Source organism: Otolemur garnettii, unplaced genomic scaffold, assembly GCF_000181295.1.
Source record: "Otolemur garnettii isolate 467f Iridium unplaced genomic scaffold, OtoGar3 scaffold00092, whole genome shotgun sequence".
In the NCBI taxonomy this organism is placed as follows: domain Eukaryota; kingdom Metazoa; phylum Chordata; class Mammalia; order Primates; family Galagidae; genus Otolemur; species Otolemur garnettii.
The window spans coordinates 2,014,336-2,032,746 of record NW_003852487.1 but is presented as its reverse complement, the minus strand read 5'-3'; the positions used below and the strand labels follow the sequence as shown (position 1 = coordinate 2,032,746).

The window sequence follows — 18,411 nt, the reverse complement described above, 5'->3', positions numbered from 1 at the left end:
CTACATCTCGAAAAATCGGCTATTATTTAAAGGTCTGCAGTGAGAATTTGGCACTTACAGTTTCAAAGATTGACCCATAGGAAGCAGTTGAAGTTTAGAGAAGTGGACCCACTGTGTTGTTATGACAATGGCCTTTCTTTCTACAGACAAGAACAGAATTTTTGGAACACAGCACTGAGATCTTGGGCATATAGTATGTTTGGGGTCCTCATCTTGTTCTGAATAAATTCACATAAATTACAGGTTTACGTTTTCTTTTAGTGATGGTGACTCATTTAATTTATAGCTGATTTGAAGTACCAGTTCATCACACCTTTTTGTAAAGTAAGTATATGTGTAAGCCATTTCCTGGTGAAAGCTATGATAGCTTTTAAGACACCCGAGGGTACCTCTAGTGGTTACAGGGAGCAGGAACAAGGAGGGTGGGCACCACAGCTAGAAGCCGTTGAGGACAGAGGGCTGATACCTGTGACGAGCATCCCTCCTCAGAGAGCCAGGCAGGGATTATAAGTGTTCCTCTTCTATGACACTTATCTGCTTGAATAAATTAATATTATTTTGTTGAAGGGCTGAATAACTGAATGAATAACCCTGACCAGGCATATTTGGGAAGAACCTTTATCTACTAGAGTGAGCTGACTGGCATTGTCTCCCTCTGGAAATATAAGGAGGGTCACTATGGTTTTTATAGTAACAGGCAGGTGACTTTTCTATGTTGTGGGCATATTATTACCTGCACCTGGCAACCAGTCTCATGCCTGTGCATGGAAAGTGCTCAACAAAATAAAGGAAAGAAGCAGGAAAGATGCTGCCCCTTTAAGGACCTCCTGCTTCCCCTTGGAAGACCTGGCAGGGTGTGCCAGCATCACCCCCAGGTTCACAGTCTCCTCAGTAGCCATCCCTATTAGGCTGTGACTTGCTGTGGCTTCCTCGTCCTTTTTTACAGAAACTCCCAGCTGTGGTGGCCACCTGCTCAAGCCAAGTCAGTAAGCAAAAAGCAAAAAGTTATATTTGCATCATTACAGAGTACCCCAAATTGGGTGACTTAAACAACAGAAATGTGTTCTCTCTCAGTTCTGGAGGCCAGAATCTGAGATGAAGGAGTCAGTAGAGCCATTGTCCCTCTGAAGGTGCCAGCGGAGCATCTGTCCCTGCCTCTCTCCATCTTCTAGTGGCTCTTTAGCTTGTGGCAGCATCTCCCTGATCTTCCCCTGGCATTCTCCCTGTGCACATCTTCCTCTTCCTCTGACAATTTCCCTGTGTGTGTCTGTGTCCAAATCCCTCTTTTTTATAAGGACCCTTGTCATGTTGGATTGGATGTCCCCCTGCTTCAATAAGACCACACCTTGACTAGTATGTACAACAACCTTGTCTCCGACCAAGGTTAAATAACTCTGACCAGACATATTTGGGAAGAACCTTTATCTACTAGAGTGAGCTGACTGGCATCGTCTTTCCTCTGGAAATATAAGGAGAGTCACTGCAGTTAGGACTCCAAAATAGGAATTCAGGGGGCACACAATTCAGCCCATAACCAAGAAAACTGAAGATTTTGGATATGAAAAATCTAGCAATCAAATGTTGGGGGCAGCATTATTATACAAGCCTATGTTACTGTCTGTGTCTTTAGATTAACTGACTAGCAGAGCTATCCTCATAGCCTCTGGGCCACAGAGGATGCCCTCATGTCAAAGGGATGGCTGAGTGAATGGCTCTATGGAAGGGCAATGGGGAGAGCCCCAACTCTAGCTGCAGAGGTACATCTGTGCACCTTAGTGTTCCTCGAACCCTGGTGACACTGCTGGGGAGAAAGGGGACAAGCGTTTCCTCTCACCTTCTGTGTGTCAGACTCTATCCCAGGCATGTCAGTATTTCATCCCATCCTCACTTCACGAAGTAGGAGTGGTTTTTTCACTTTCTCCCCAACAAATAACTATCAATAACCTACTAATCGAAAAGTACTGGGCAGCAGTACAGAGGCGAGAAAAGACAGATGCCAAAGTATGAGGGTAGACTTTGCCATTTCACAGATGGGACAACTGAGGTCTTGAGGTTCACACTGAGTCGGGTCCTGCTCCATTGCCCCTTGAGCATCTCATTCCCCTGTGTGAACCTCAAGACCTCCCGAATTCAAAAGGCAATTATGCCACTTAGAAGAGACCTCCTAGAGCAGTGGTTCTCAACCTTCCTAATGCCATGACCCTTTATGGTTGGGGCTCACCACAACATGAGGAACTGTATTAAAGGGTCGCAGCATTAGGAAGGTTGAGAACCACTGTCCGAGAGCCTCTGTTCCTACATATGGAGAGTGAACCACCCTGCAGGGTACTCAAGTGCTGAAACCTAGGGAACTTCAACTGTTTCTCTTCCTGTTTGGACTGTGGATGCCTGGTGTGTGGTATGATCTTCAGGCCCAGTGGGAACTTCAGGTCTGGTTATAAAGGGTGCATCCTCTGACTTTGCTTGGGATATGACCAGATCTGTCTTTTCCTGTCTGGATGGTGTTTGAAGTTTAAATGGGCCCACAGAAAATCAGTAAAGGAAAGTGAGATTGTCTAGAATATAAAGTCAAGACAAATTAATTCAGTGACAATGTAAACAGAGGAGAGATCGCATGAAAGTAAGAAAATTATCCGATGTGCATGCACATGGGTCAAAAATTGTGCGACTGCCCCTGTATGCACTGCGAATGCAATTTTCTTATGGGTAGAAAGGGGGTAATGGCACCTACCTCACTGGATCACTGTGGGAATTAAATGCAATTATGTATCTGAAGGCAGTTGGCACAGAGACAGCAAAAGGATGCACTTAGTAAATTCCTTCTCCTTCCCATTCTTGTGTGTAAATCCTAACATCACCTCCTCTCTCCAGCCCCACCTGTTTCCCTCACAGAGGGCTGAATTTAGCAAAGTCAATGAACTGATGTCCGTCTGAAAGTGAGGATTTCCTATTTGAGATAAAAGTCTGCAGTTTCCACAAGTTAATACAGAAAAAAGACCGAGCATATTTTCTTGCTAGGTGGACTCAGGTAAAATTGAGCTCCTAAATGCCCAGGATTTATGGAATTTGTTGCTAATGTTAAAGAGATTTACATATCTGTTACACTCCTGCGGGTTTAATCTGATTACTACAAAATGCTCAGAATACATAGCTATCTCAAGGACAACATGATTATTTGGTTGAAAATTGGATCTTTATTTGTAGAAACCTTTATACTTTTGATGCCAATCTATTTAACTCACTCTTTGCAGTTCCTTCAGCTGCCCCTGAAAATGTGTCAGCCGAGGCTGTCAGCTCAACCCAGATTCTCCTGACGTGGGCTTCTGTGCCGGAACAGGACCAGAACGGCCTCATATTGGGCTACAAGGTGTGTGTTAAGGTGACCTCCCTCTGTGTATGGAGCTCCCGGGGAGATACTACCACACCTCATCCTTCCAAACCAATGAGTGTTTGTTCTCTTATGCATCTACAGCAGTAGCCTTTTTGTGATTTTTAACGTCAGTTGTCTCATCTAAGCCTTATCACAGTCTGGGAAGTAGGCTTTGGTATGACCACTTCACAAATGCAGAAGCAGGAGCCCAGCAGTTGAGTGAACTAGGAATTAAACTCAGCCTGGCTCTGCCCCGAGACACCAGATACCACTCCATGCTTGGAAAGTAGGAATTGTGACAGTAGCCCCTTCACAGAACTGGTGTGGGGATTAAGTGTGTTTTATTATAAAGCGCCCTTCTTCATATTCAGTGCTGAGTGAATGTTTGTCCTTGTATCACTGTCACCTGGTCATGCTAGCAGTGGGGTCAGCTGTAGGGGTGGGGTCCCTTGCAGCTTCTTCAGGGGACATTCTCTGGGTTCCTCCTCCCATGCTTCTATTCTGACCCTTTAAAACCTAATTCTGTCCCTTGTTCCATCACTTGTGTGACAAGCTCCATCTCTCCATCTGCTCTCAGCTCAGCTCTGCCCTGCAGCAGAATGAGCCTTTCTGGATGTGTCCAGCAAGGCCATGCGTGGCACCTGTTTACCTTCCCCAATCCACCTCCCACATATTCTTTTCTCCCCTTCTGTTCTCATGTATCCTCACTCCTGGGGCTTCTAGGTAATCTCTGCTGTCTCTGTAACAATATGGCAATCCTGTCAAGTCAGCTCAGTGAACGAAACTACACCCTCCTGGGTCCTACAGGAAACTGCTCCTTCCATACCCCTTCTCTACTAACTCTGTTTTTACAGTCTCTGGGTCCCTAATCTCAGAGGAATGGGCTTTGAATGAGGTCTTGGGGGCTGTGGCAGATAATGTCACAGGACAGCTGGGCCTGTGGCATGGGCAGCTGCTGATGGCTCAGGGCGGCCACAGCTTCCTGTCCAAGTGGAGAATAGCAGGTCTTCTGGGGCAGGAACCTAGTTTCCATGGAGTCTGGAAGCCCTGTGGGCTGCTGGCTCCTGTGTAAGTGCAGAATGTCTCCGTGTTCATAACCCAATCTTTGTTTTAGTGGATGTGTTTGGCTTGGCTGCTGTTGGGCAACTCAGATCTTGCAAATTACAACCAGGCAGCCAACTCACCAAGCCAAGGGCAGGATGATAAGCTCCCCTTCCACACTGGAACACGATTGCTTCCTCACCATCTTCCTCCCCACATGCCAGTGTATAGATAGCAGATCCATAAGCTTTTAGCACAGTTGTCCCTGGGGAGAAAGCACAGTTGGTTGGTCTTTGATTTGTGGTTGTGAGCCTGCCCTGTTCCCAGGGAGTCTCTTCCTAACACGCTGCAGCATCATAACCATTGTGCTGTGTGTTGATGCTTCAGATTCTGTTCCGGGCCAAAGATCTGGATCCTGAGCCCAGAAGCCACATCGTGCGAGGAAACCACACGCAGTCAGCACTGTTGGCGGGCCTGCGCAAGTTTGTGCTGTACGAACTGCAGGTGCTGGCATTCACACGCATCGGCAATGGGGTCCCCAGCTTGCCCCTCATCCTCGAGCGCACCAAAGATGACGGTACGTTATAGCCTGCACCTTCGCATCCTTCGCCGGCTCCCAGGCTTGCTTTCCCAATCCAAATAATTTGGGTTCTCCTCCTTTTTAACTTAATTTTCAAATGACTTTTTTTTTTTGGTTGAAAGAAACGAAATTATTTTCAGTCCCTGAGCATTTATATGGCCAATTTCAGCCTAGAGTGAATTTTTACAGTCTAATTATGAACCTATGCAGGATTTCCATCGTAACTCTGCCACAGGCAGTGCCAGAAACGGGCAGTGAAGGGGGGCAGCTGCTCCACTTCACTGCGACTACACACAGCTACAGTGGGGCTCCCTTATCTGGGGATACACCCTAACCTCCCCCCCAGTGGATCCCTGAAACTGCAAATAGTATGGGACCCTACATACTCTATTTTTTTTCCAATCTGATAACTAATATGGCTGCCCAGTGACTAGCAGGCAGGTAGTGTAGACACCATGGATGTGCTGGACAAAAGGATAAGTCGCACCCTAGGTGGGATGGAGAGGGACCACGTAAGATTTCATCACGATACTCGGAACAGCACACCACTGAAAACTGTGACTTGTTTATTTCTGGAATTTTCCATTTAATATTTTTTTAGGCCAAGGTTAACCGGAGGTAATCGAATTATAGAAAGTGAAACTGAGGATAAGGGGAGAAAATATCATAATTAGAAAAAATATCTATTCTGGACCAATATGCCTCAGTTCTCTCCGTTCTGCCTGTTCTCACCATTTGCATCAAAGAAAGATCGTTAGACGTTCCCATGTAGGCAGCCATGTTCCTGACAGGCTCCCAGGTCCCCACGCCCCTGTGCTTCAGGCCTGCATAACAAGCATGCCTTGCCTGCTTTGTTTTATGCAAGTCTAAATCATCAGTAAATGTGTCTTTCCACTGTGCAGATGTCAAACACATAAAGGTCAGCTCCTTCACATTTTCATTATTAAACTGATGGTAATGAATATGTTGGGGGAAAAATACTGATCTCTCCCCAAAAACACACATTGGGGATCAGAAGTGAAGCAACTGTAGATTTTCTTAAGCATCTTTACTGAATAACTGAATTATCCCCAAACATACTCCAACTGCTGAATGGAAACTGTTTTCTCCATTTTACTTGGAGAGCAGCACTCCTGGGCTCTGCCTCTATGAGAGAGAGATCTCCGTGGTGACTTATTCGTCCTCCCCCAACACAGGGTCTCAGGGTAGAGGGGGATCCCAGAGAGGAAATGGAACGTGGACATTGTTTCTTTGCAAGACTATCTGCCCCTATTGTGTACTCCAGGTTACTCAGACGAAAGTAAGAAGGGCAACTTTAGAAACTCTTCCTAGCACTAGGCCTGTTGGAGTTGTTTCTTCATAGAGCATGGTTGGGCAGTGCCGAATGATCTTTCTTATCTCACTTAATCTTCATATAGCTGTGTCTTTCTTCCTCCTCATTTCAGTATGATCACACTGATCAGCGCTAGGGACATCAGAGTTTGCATATTGTTGAGTTAGTCCTGGCTGCAAGTCCTGAAGCATTTATTTTACCCCCAAATGGGTGTCATAGCAGATGTTCAAACTGTAAAATACTGTTAGCACATGTTCAAAATGTAAAATACCGTTCTCAGCTCAATAGCCAGAGGCAGAATTCACCAGCCCAGGAACTACTTAATGCACATCATTTTATTTTGGTATTGATTGTTCTGTGCCCATTGCCTCTTATCTAGAAATCAATCAGTTATTAAGTTCCAATAGGGAGCCCTCACACTGGCCACACGTTTGCCTGTCTGTCTAAGGAAATATATTTTATGAGAGCTACAACCCTATTATTCAATGGCTCCATAACACATAATGCTTTTTGAATTATTGGCACACTGAACCATACAGAAGAATTATTATATGTATTTGTGTACATCAACTCTTAATTTTCTAGGACAATGCAAGAGAAAGGGAACATCCACATGAGAAAAAATACGGATTATAAATATGTCATTTTATTAGTAATTATAACTTGCATTTAGAGTTGGAAGGAATGTTATTGAACTCCTGCTTTGCAGATGTCAAACCCAGTAAAGGAATCTCAGCTCAGATTAGTGAAATCTTCACTTTCAACTTGATGTCTGGGCTACAACGTCCTTTATCCTGGCATACCAGTGTCACTCACATTATTCTTAGCTGTTTCTGAGCCCTGATTTTGAAAGTAGATAGGTAGGATTCAAAACAAGATTTTTTCTCAAACTCATTAGGGAGTCACACAGAGCCAGTTAGATTGCAAATGTCATTTGTGGAACACTTCACCCTGTTCTGCCCCTGAACATTGCCATCAGTGGTCAGTACTGCACTTGGCTGACCCTCAGAACCCCATATAACCTGTCATGTACCCAGAGGACATTGTCTCAGCGTGTGGATCACTGTGTCTTCCCCTTCAGCCCCAGGCCCACCAGTGAGGCTCGTGTTCCCCGAAGTGAGGCTCACCTCTGTGCGCATCGTGTGGCAACCTCCGGAGGAGCCCAACGGCATTATTCTGGGTAAGGACACCACTGTTATTAAAAGGGGAGAAATAACCATCAAGTTGATTTCTTCCATTTTCATTCGATGTTTATGGGTTAAAAGAAATCATGTCTACAACAGCCTAGCATTTTTTAAACTGAGACGATCATGAACCCCTTGACTGTTCTCTGGTTATATGCTAAGGCTTGTGTTTTTCTTTGTTGTTGTTGTTGTTTATAAAATAAGATTTGCATTTTGCTTCCATTTGTTCAAGATTCATGGCAATGCCATTTATAATCAACCATCCCATTACTCTCTCTAAAATATCAGGCTATTTTGATGTGTATTTGAAAAACAATAGGCTACTTTTCCATAGAAAATGCAGGTATGGGCTTTGCTCCCAGGGTCCTAGGAACATCTTTCCGCCCCAGTACTCACACCTGATCCTTGTTTAGGGAGCTACTGAAGTGAAGTGTATGCCTTCAGTCCCAGGGAATGTGTTTATTTCCAACTTTTCATTCAGAGAGGCAACTCTGATAACATTGATGAAAAGCCTTAATTTTTCCCAGTTCCTTAAAGGCAGCAAATTATATTTTAAAATATTATCACTTCCTTTCTTTATTCACTCTTTCACCAAGACAAATTAGGACTTTCGGTAAGCCAGGCATCATATGCATAGCGGGAGGTAAGAAATTAATAAGATGTGCCCATCCACAACACGCCCACTGTCCTATGAGGGAGATATACAAGTGAAATTATAATATGGTAAATGTGGTAAAGATTCTGTTAACTACATTGCAAACAGCTCCTTCTGGGTGAGGGTCTCAGTGGACAGTAGGCTGCTTTTGAGCTGGATCTCAAAGATAAGTGGCTTCTAAAGCCTTGGAATGGGGGAAGAGGCATCCATTCAGCCAAAGTAGATGCCTCCTGCCTGTGGGACTCAGGGCAGATCCAAGGCTGGCCAGTCATGAGCTGCTGTGGGCACCCCGCTATGCCTGGGAGAATGTGACCCTGATGCGCAGACATTCTAAATTGGGCTTCTACAGGCAAGGTCAAGAGGCTCAGAATATTGCTCCAGACCCAGGTCAGCTCTCAAATATCATGTTTAACTAATCCTAATACTCTGGAGACTCCCTCCTTCAGTTAGCTTGTGTTCTAGCTGATTTACAGTAAAATTATCACCGTGATAATTCTTACAAATGGGTAAACTTCACTACCTTTGCCTGCTTTTAACCTTGGGGTTTTACGATTTGGTTTGGGAAAGAGTTTCTCGTCATTTGAAGGAAAAAAGTGTGTGAAAACCTATGTTAAGCGCAGCAGGGAATCAGTCATCCAAGGACTTTGAGCAGGAAAGTGGCATGATCAGATTTGTCTTTTAGATAACAACTCTGGCTGCTGTGAGAAGGGTGGACTAAAAGTCAAATATTTATGGAGCACTTGTTTCATTAAGATTGGGCCTGAAGCTTCCCTCAGTCATCCACACAAAGAGGCTGTGGCCTGTTTGCACTTCCATTCCTCCTCTGTGTGATTTCTGCAGTTGCTGCATAGAAGTATTTGCCGTGAGGATAGTATTTCTGAATTAGGCGACCCTTGGAACTGCAGGTTCTTGCTACTAAAATCACAAATGAGCAGCTGTAAAAGCCACCACGGAAACGAGTGTTTCAGTCCTGCTCCAGCTGGGGAGGTTGGGCCTGCACCATGAGCCCAGACTTGAAGGAGAGAATTGGTCTACAGAGCACATGGCTGGGGCCCACGCCCAGTCAGGGCCTGCCCCAATACAACACCAGGCCAAAACCTTTTCTGGGACAAGCAGGGCTAAGTATCTAATTATCCAGAAGTATGCTGTGAAACAGAAAACACCCATAGGGGTGCAGAGGGTGAAATTCTGACTTGTTGCTTCGAGTCCCAGAAGTGCAGTAGAATTGTGTTTGCTATGAGGAAGCAGGTCCTCTCCAGCCCCACCGTGCCCCAGAGCCCGTGGGCCCTCCCAGCAAGTTCTGGTTCTATGACCATCTCTGTGCAATCACTGTCACTGCACTGGGCTGCTGCCGAGCAGTTCTGGAGCGGGGTTGCATGGGGCAATGGAAGCAAAGCATGGGTTTCATGTATGTTTCTCTCTTACCAGAGAGATGCCCGTGCTCTGGTTTTGATGCCATGACATTGACCTGTTCATGTAAGGGCTTCCTTGTGAACATAGTGAGCCTCTAGCCTCAACCAGCTCCAGGCTGTAGTTATCAGGTCCTCTGCCTGAAAGACCCCCTTCCCCTGGGCCTTTGCTCTTCCTAGAAGACTCACTCTGGGTATCCTTGTACTTCTAGATCCTTGCACCCCTTCCCTGCATGGCTCTGCCTGAGTAGACCCTTTGCTCCCAGCAGCACATCACAAGTCTCACTTCTCACTATCCAGATGAGACTGCCAGCCTACTTTAAAGTCTGTCGTTTACTTTTCAGTGTTTCTTTAACCTTCACTTGCTGATGATAAAGGCAGTGCAAAATGTTAATTGAGGCACCAATGGAATGCCATTTCACATTGATCAGATTAGAACCATAAGGCAGTATGATAACACAAAGTATCCACAATGATGTGGAGAAACAAGACTCCTCCTGCACTCTTGTTAGGAAGGTGAATTGGCACAGCCACTTTGGAGAACCATCTGGCAATATCCAGGAAAGGCAAACATGTCCACACTCTATCCCAGCAGTTCTGTACTTTGTACAAAAGGCAAGGCCTTTTGCTCTAGAGAAATTCTCACACATGTACACAAGGAGAAAAGCACAAGGATATTCATTGCAGATTGATTTATATAGCAAAAAGGAAAGCAGTTAGTCTGCATAAGTCATGTGTCATGAACCTCGGGCTGCCTGCTTCTGTTTCCCCCTGTGTTTTACCAACTGCATCACAGACCAGCAGATGGGCAGGGTGGGGAAGATTGCAGACCCAACAGCCACACTGCCCAGATCAAGCCTCAGCCCACGGTTTACTAGCTGAGTGAATCTGTGAAGTTGTTTAGCACCCCACAGCTCAGATTCCCCACCCCTCACAGGGGAATAACATTCATGCCTCCCTCATCAAGTCAAAGGAGTTGCACACCCGCACTTAGAACAATGCCTGCCCCATAGTAAGTGCTCCGTTAATGTCAGCTTTAATATCACATTTACTATTTCCTCATTTCTTTTTTTTTTTTTTTTTTTGCAGTTTTTTTGGCTGGGGCTGGGTTTGAACCCACCACCTCTAGCATATGGGGCTGGCACCCTACTCCTTTGAGCCACAGACACTGCCTTATTTCCTCATTTCTTGGTCTAAAGGAAGCTAGAGACCCTTCAGCCCTGGGAGCTGCTCACAGGCTTTCCGTACCGATGTGGGCTTAGAGTAGTCCTAGCATTTACTTTGTAGTTACTGGTGGTGTTTCTTTGATTTGTCGTCCTTGGCTCTGGGTGCTGGAGCAAGAGTTAATGTTGACAAAAGAGGGGAAAAACCTAGAAAGGCAGTTTGGGTTACAGAATGTTCCTAATGTACGTTGAGAAGTTTGGAGTCCAGGTCCCTAGGAGGGACTACAGATAATCACAAAAGCTCAGGTACAGAGAGGTTAATATCTATCAATATTTAAATAGTTTGAGCACTCCAACCAGGGCAGAGCAGATGATGAATCAAATATGCTATGTCTGTCTGTGACATGGAAGACATCAGATTGGAGCCTCTTTTGTTGTAATGGCATTTGGTTGTCATTGTAATGCATGTTGTCTGGGTGACCTGTCCGCTGTATGTTACTGCAGCCAGCACACCAAACTGTAGAGGCCATAGGAAAGATGGGAAGACAATTTCTTAAGATTCCAGTTGGTGTTCACAGAGGAGAAAGAAAAACATCTTTTTGCGTGACTTACTTTCCATCCAGAGATCTTGAATCGATGTTCCCACCATGGCAGCTCTGCCTTCAAAGTATATAAACATCTCTGCAGTCCGAGCTTTTCTAATCTATATCAAAACATGCTCTTGCATTTCCAAAAGAGATTAACAGCATGAAACACCAGCAGGCGCCTAGAGGAGAAAACACTTGCTTATTTGAGTAAATATTTTACTATAGAGAGCTTTTAGCATGTAGAACCTTCCTTTGGGGGATGCAGCTGCAGCCTCCTGAGCCACCGCTCCCTTGGCACACTGTGCTACACATCTGTAAACATTATTGAGCTAACACCATGCATGAGCTCTGCAGACTCCTTGGGACTGCCCAAGCCAGAGCCCATCCCAGACCTCCCCACAGTCAGGAGGCCACTGGCCTACTGAGCATCTAACACTTACCTCTAACTGATTACAAAAGAAGTCTGAGGGCTTTGCTGAGAATTAGGAGCACAGTTGAATATACTCCGTGTTTGCAAATTTGTCATTCCATCCCACTATTGCGTTTGGACACTCCCATTCCTCAGATGGATAAACTGTAAAACCAGCAAGCCTCAGCCTCCAGGCCAGGCTATGTGGGCCTCCCAGGAGATTCAGCCACAGTGGGTCTCTGACCAACTCACGGACATTGGTGAGGGTGCTTCCCTACTCACCCACCAATAGCAGCAACTGAGAGGTCAGTAGCACTGTGCCCTACTGATGGCCTTGCTGTGAGAGCCTGAGCTCAGGGCCCCAGTAGCATTTCACTGGACAGGCCTGCTATTACCAGGAAGCACACAATCCATTAGTGGTTTGCAGCCACATGAAATGTCTGGTCAGAATGTCCCAAGTCACCCCACAGACTGCTCTATGGCATTAGTCTTTGGTAGGATCAAGGAGCTAAAACTCCCACAAGGCCACCAATCTGTGTTCCCATCTTCTTGGCACCTCCTTTTTGTGTCTTGCAAGATAGATGGTTCTGGAACTTGTCTCATGCTGGTAGCACACACCCTTTCTGGACCCTGACTGTTATGATGTGTGGTGTCTCCTGCATCTTCTAGGTGTGTTCGGAAACCAGCAGAGGCTTCTCACTCCGTATTTTTAATCTTCAATTTAGATCAATGTTTCTAATAGTTGGCCTTGCTCCTTTAGTGCTTGTATTATCATAATTCATCCATAACCTCAAAAATACAGCTTCTCTTGGGCCAGATTTTACTGTTAGTATTGATTTAGCTTATCTGTTTTTTCCTAACACATGCCAGAGTCTTCTGGCCTTGCATTGCTGAAATTCAAAACGCTAATGTTTCTGATCTTTCTGTAACCATAATTACATAACTAGCTTTTTCCACCAAAACGCTCTTATCTCTGAACACCATCTATCATTATTCTCTGAAAATGCAAGGACTATTACTCAGCTGCTTTTTTTTTTTTTTTTGCCATTTATGTATAGAAAAAGTCTCCTTTCCGTTGTCTACTGAATCTAGGACTTTTTAAATATGTCAAGGTAAGATACAGGCATTAATCTTCATGTTCAACAGACCAAGAAGTGGGGAACAGATGATGTCATCTTCATTTTCGGGCAAATAATAGGAAGGTACAAATATAACTCAGAGGCTGAGGAATTTTCTCTCAGTGCCTCGGCATGAAAACTAAATCAGTGGTAGAAAATAACTCAGATTTCTGCAATTAGGAACAAATGACATTGTGCTTTACAATTTACACACATTATCTCAGGAACTGTATCCTCTCTGCATTACAGCGGCTGAGGCTGAAGTTCAGGAGAGCTGAGACCACCTCTGCCCCAGACACCCACCTGCTTCCTTGGCCACACAATGCAGTATCATGCAGTCATATCTATAAACATGTCCTGCTCCTAAAAGTAAATAATACCATTAATTCAACCTTATTAGTTGAAAGGCAGTTTGAATTTTTAGCCAGGAGTCTTAATCATACACAACTCTCTAAAATATGAAGTAACAAATTAAGGGAACTATTGTGGGCTGGTGGAGATACGCAGAAGAGGAATGTTGATGGGGTGTTAGAATATTTGTCTCATGTTCACTGTACATCAGGTGCCAGGCTCTGGGGCTCACAGAAGAGCGTACTTTGTCAGGTGATTTCTGCTGTCCCGCTATCTGAGGTATAGGCGTGTTTTTTCACACCATGAAGAAGAAATCTGTTCAGCCACTGTGCAAAATCAATGAGGTCACCCCACCCAGACATTCAACGGGTAGAGAGCAGGCTGAAATGTCCCACAAATGTGCAATAGGTTTCTAAGGCAAACTTGACTCTTGCCTCTTCAGGGAGGATTTCTATCTCTCCATTCCAGGAATGATATTCAAATGCCAGAACCTACTCACACAGGGTCACACATCATATGTTTTTGCAGTATGATGTTTGATTATGGTTTTGTTGGTAATGGCTGCCAGTGTAGCCTTTGTACTTTATTATAAAGTTTGGCTTGTCTTTGCAGACTATCTTTCTTTCATTTTTTTAGTTTAAAAAATGTGCATATGATGATATCAGAGGCCCTTGGTCAGTTGCTTTTTGTGCTAGTCACAGATCGACTTTCCTCCAGCTGTTAGATGGACCAAGCCCCCTGGCTGACACCTGATTCCATGTGTGGCCTGTGTGGCCTCTGTGAACTGCTGTCCTGTATGGACCCAGCTTTGCTGTCTCCTGTGAGCTGCTTTAACCTCTCCTGAAAGTAGGCATCACATTCCCAGGTTGCACAGCCAAACACCCGTACTCCAAGTTACAATGACATGAACATAGTAATGTGACTCGGGAGTAGGTGGGCTAAGAAGCTTAGAGGTGATGTGGGAAAAAGCAGTAGGCCACTGTCAAGAGATATAATTCAGAGTTAATCAGATAATAGCAATGTAAATGTATTTAAAAGTATAAAAGCAGCTACTAGGAGAAACAAAAGCAGTAACATAACTAGACAAAATCGTGTGAGAGAAGAGGCAGAGTTGAAAGAGGGAGCTGTGCCAGCTCCATCACCCTGGCAGTGACGAGTTAGCAGCTGCTCTCAGAGTCTCAGAGGATCGAGGAAATTACATATATTGCAACTTTAAGAGTAAGTACTAAAGAACCAGAAACAAATGATAAACCCTCCAAAGGATAAATACACCTCCAGCAAAATGAACGCCAGCCACAGTCAGTGAGAAAAGGCACTGCAGGCCAGGAGGCCCAAGATGTCACCGTATGTGGCATAGGAGGAGTGCACTTTCCCAGTGCACCCGTTTCCATATTCCTAGTGGATCGCCAGAAAGGAGTGGTCGAACTTGCTTGGGAGACGGGAGATGTGCTTTGTACTGTCTGTCTCACACTTTTGCACTATTTGGGGACATGTGAATATAATACAATTCAAAAAGTATTGATAGAACATTTTAATGCCTTTAAAAAGAGAGGCAGATAAGAAGTTTTCTAAGCTGAATACTGATTCCATGACAAGAGATGCTGTTCCCAGGCAGAAGGCAACTGCCTGACGCCTGGGGCTAAGAATGGTAGTCCTGGCCCTGAGGAGGCAGGACGCTGTGGGAATGCATGCTGCAGAGGCACCCACACTGTGGAGCACCTGCCACTCCTCTTGAGGTGCTGACCCATCACGCAGCTAATTAAGCATGGCCTAGTAAAGTAAGGAATGTTATTCCTATTTTATAACCAAGCATTTGTTCCCACGTCCTCAGGAGCCTAGCTAAGGTCTGGACCATGTCTGTTTTGTGGCCTTGTGCTGCCTCTGGCAGTGTTCTCCGTCCTGTCCTGGAGCCACCAGGTCTCAGGCACCTGCAAAACTGTTGCAGCTTTGGTGCTGGGGGGAAGACAGGAGGTGCTCAGAATGAAATGGTCCTGACCACAGGTGGGGACAGAGGCCCCCAGAACACCACAGGACAAAGGGTCTGCTAGGGACACCATCATGGCAGCTAGAGGAGCAGAAAGAACTACTGTGGTTATTTTGTAGTGAGATTGAAGACAAGAGTGAGGGTGCATAGAGCACTGTGTCAGCCAGGCCCTCAGGAGTGTGAGCTCATGGAGCCTTTCCAGCAGTCTGTGAGGTGTTCCTTGTTATCTCCCCAGTATAGTCCAACAAACTGACACTCAGAGAGGCTACTCTTATCTTCATGGTCACCTAGTGGGGCATTTGCAAACTCCAGATTCCACGCCAGGAGTGTCACCCTAGAGTGTGTGTCCTTTCTGCCATGGGACACTTTTTTATTGGAAAGTGTGCTCATCCGCTGTAAGCATCTGGTGCCTGAGGCCAGCTGGGCCACCTCCAGAAAGCCTCAGGGCACTAGGCCACCACAGTAGGGATAAGAGGCATCCATCAGAGGCAAGGCCTATGGGTGGCATCATTAAGCACAAGGCAGGGCATGTATCCTATAGTGTGTGTGCTAGGGCCTGGTGCTAGGGCACGCTTGAAGTCTGACCTCCATGTAATTGTCCTCCTGGTGGCCTCCCAGATGGCAGGCTGGGGAGAGCTTGTTAAACAGATAAATGACACAGTGCAGGAGCTGGGATGATTCCAGCAAGCTCGGTCACCAGTGGAGCCAAAGCCTGTGCAAGAAGGAAGAGCAAGAGGAGCTGGCATGCCTCACTTGGAGTAGGACAGGGGCCTGCCAGGTGTGGAACCCCCAGCCCCATTAAGGCAGACCTGGCGCATCAGGGACACCCCTCTTAAGGCTGCCCAGGCAGAGGCAGAGCTGGCGAGGCCAGAGTTCAGCTCCACCTGTTTGGTTTCCTTTTACTTAATCTGAGTTGGTGGGTGGTCATTCATTCTTTTGGATGCCATGGTGCCCCCTCAGTTCTGGTTATAATTAGTGCAGGAGCTCAGCATCTGGGCCACAAGCTATCTGTGAGCCCAAAGGAGGCTAAGCCCAGTGTGAATGACGTGGCTGGGTCTGGAAGGTTGGCAAGGCCTCTTTAAACACTGGTGGGGAGGCCTCAGGGTGGACAGTCAGAGAGGTTTGATTGTTAATAATGTCCGATGGACCATAAACCCTTCATAATCAGGGGACTTGAAGCCATTCAGAGTCCCCAGCCCTCCTTCATCTGATTAAAAAGCTCAGGGAGGATGATTTAAAGTGAAGCTGCTTTGGCAGAACTGCTGGGGGTGGGAGGTGGCATAACTGGGCACTGGGTCCCTTGGAAGGAGCTGGGACTGCAATGGACAAGACTGGTGGGAGTGAGGGCTCTGGAGCTGTATGATCCTCGGCAAATTCTGTCCCCTCTCTGTGCCAGGTGAGAGATGGAGAAGGAGGGGCTGAAAGGCCAGATCACTCCACAGCCCCTGCCAGGACCAGTGTGGGCACCCTGGCACGGGGGACATGCTCTCAGCGTACCAGCATCCTTGGGAAAGACAAAACTGTTTGCCCATCTTGTTCCTGTGAAGGATGTAGAGGGAAGCAAGTTTCCCAGCGGAATGTGCTCTGAGGCCCCGCCGTCCATCACTGCTCATGGATACCTCTCAGTGCACAAATACCTGGGAAACAAATGGCTTGGTCTGCTTTCCAGCCCAGGAGTCATGCAGGGTAGGGGTGTGTGGGGCTCCCCCAGTGTCCTGAGTGAATGGAAAAGCAGCTCCTGTCCCTGCCCACAGGGTACCAGATTGCCTACCGACTGGCCAGCAGCAGCCCACACACATTCACCACGGTAGAGGTTGGAGCCACTGTGCGTCAGTTCACAGCCACCGAGCTGATCCCGGAGTCTGCGTACATCTTCAGGCTGTCGGCCAAGACCAGACAGGGGTGGGGGGAGCCTCTGGAAGCCACCGTCATCACCACTGAGAAAAGAGGTAAGACTTACAGGCCTGGTCTTGTTGCTGCAGACCCCGGGGAGGGAGAATGGACTCAGATGGGTGCTGTGGGCCTGGTGGGTGCAGCTGCCTCAGTCAGGCCTGCTACAGTATGCATGATGGCAGGGAGGCTAGGGCCTTCCCCTCAGAACAAAAGAAGGACCTGAGGATTTATTAAGCACCCACCGAGCCAGACATGAAACTGGGCACACTACTGTACAGCATCTGCTTAGCACAAACTTTAGCCACACACCTACTCTCTCAGAAGGGGGAGGTTTCTCAGGTTTTAAGATAGAGAAATGTTCGCAGAGAGGTTGTGTACCCAGCCCAAGGTTTCACAGAATCATCAGATTTGAGGATAAGCCCCCTGAAGGCAGGTCCCTGGTCTCTGAGGTTCAAAACCATATCCTCAGTTGAGCGGGTGCTCAATAAATGTCTTTCCTAAATAGCGCTCCTCCTAATAAATACTGTCATTCACCTGCTCTGCCCCAGCACTTTATGTGGTCTATCCTCACTGTAGCAGGGGAAGAGCATTGTATTAATTTCAATGCTATGGAAGATTAAATTGAGGAAATTGAGACAAATTTACTAATTTGCAGGACACTTAGCTGTGGAACTGAGATTGGGACCTACAAGGCCAGCTCTGCCCACAAAAGTCCAAGGCGGGCTCCTGTCTCAGCGGGTTCCTGCACCAGGCAGGACAGCTGCTGCAGGGCTCTCTGCAGACTGCTCCACCTACAGGTCCTGACATCGTAGCCAGACCCAGAGATCTTGGGGAAATGAGGAGCTTCCCAGGCTCTGTATGAGTGGGAAATATTCAGCGCACACAAGTCAGCCTCACTTCTGAGAGGGCTGCTGGGGAGGGCCAGGCTCTGGAGCTGTGTGACCTTGTGCACATCCCTTCCCATCTCTGGGCTGTGGCTGCCTCTGTACCACAGGCTAATGACAGCACTGACCTGGTAGCATTTGTGTGACATACTGGACCCCTGAGGGCTAGCAGCACTGTTCCCAAGAGTGGGCGGTATAAGGGCAGTGTCAATAAATGTGATCCAGTGTTATTGGTGCCTTTGTGACAATTTCACTGCAAAATCTAAGGTAGACAATTTAAGAAAGCAGTGAGGTAAACTCAGAGTGCTTGGAACACAATTCAATCTTAAATCACATGGACCATGCTCGCACTGTGCACTTGGTAAGGTGTGGTCTCACCTGTGTCCTTCTTTACCTCTCATGGAAGCATCCTGAGGTTTTGCTGGCCAGGAGGCCAATGCTGTACACAGG

The 18,411-nt window shown here is 46.5% G+C and overlaps 1 protein-coding gene across 1 annotated transcript in view; it reads left to right on the top strand.

Moving 5' to 3' along the window:
- SDK1 (sidekick cell adhesion molecule 1) overlaps window positions 1–18,411 on the top strand; it is a 1,049,055-nt gene that overhangs the window by 932,719 nt on the left and 97,925 nt on the right. Inside the window, exons 26-29 of the mRNA XM_003795444.1 lie at window positions 3,252–3,367; window positions 4,799–4,988; window positions 7,406–7,504; window positions 16,939–17,133. Coding sequence (XP_003795492.1) covers window positions 3,252–3,367; window positions 4,799–4,988; window positions 7,406–7,504; window positions 16,939–17,133 — 600 coding nt within the window. The remainder of the gene's footprint in view (window positions 1–3,251; window positions 3,368–4,798; window positions 4,989–7,405; window positions 7,505–16,938; window positions 17,134–18,411) is intronic.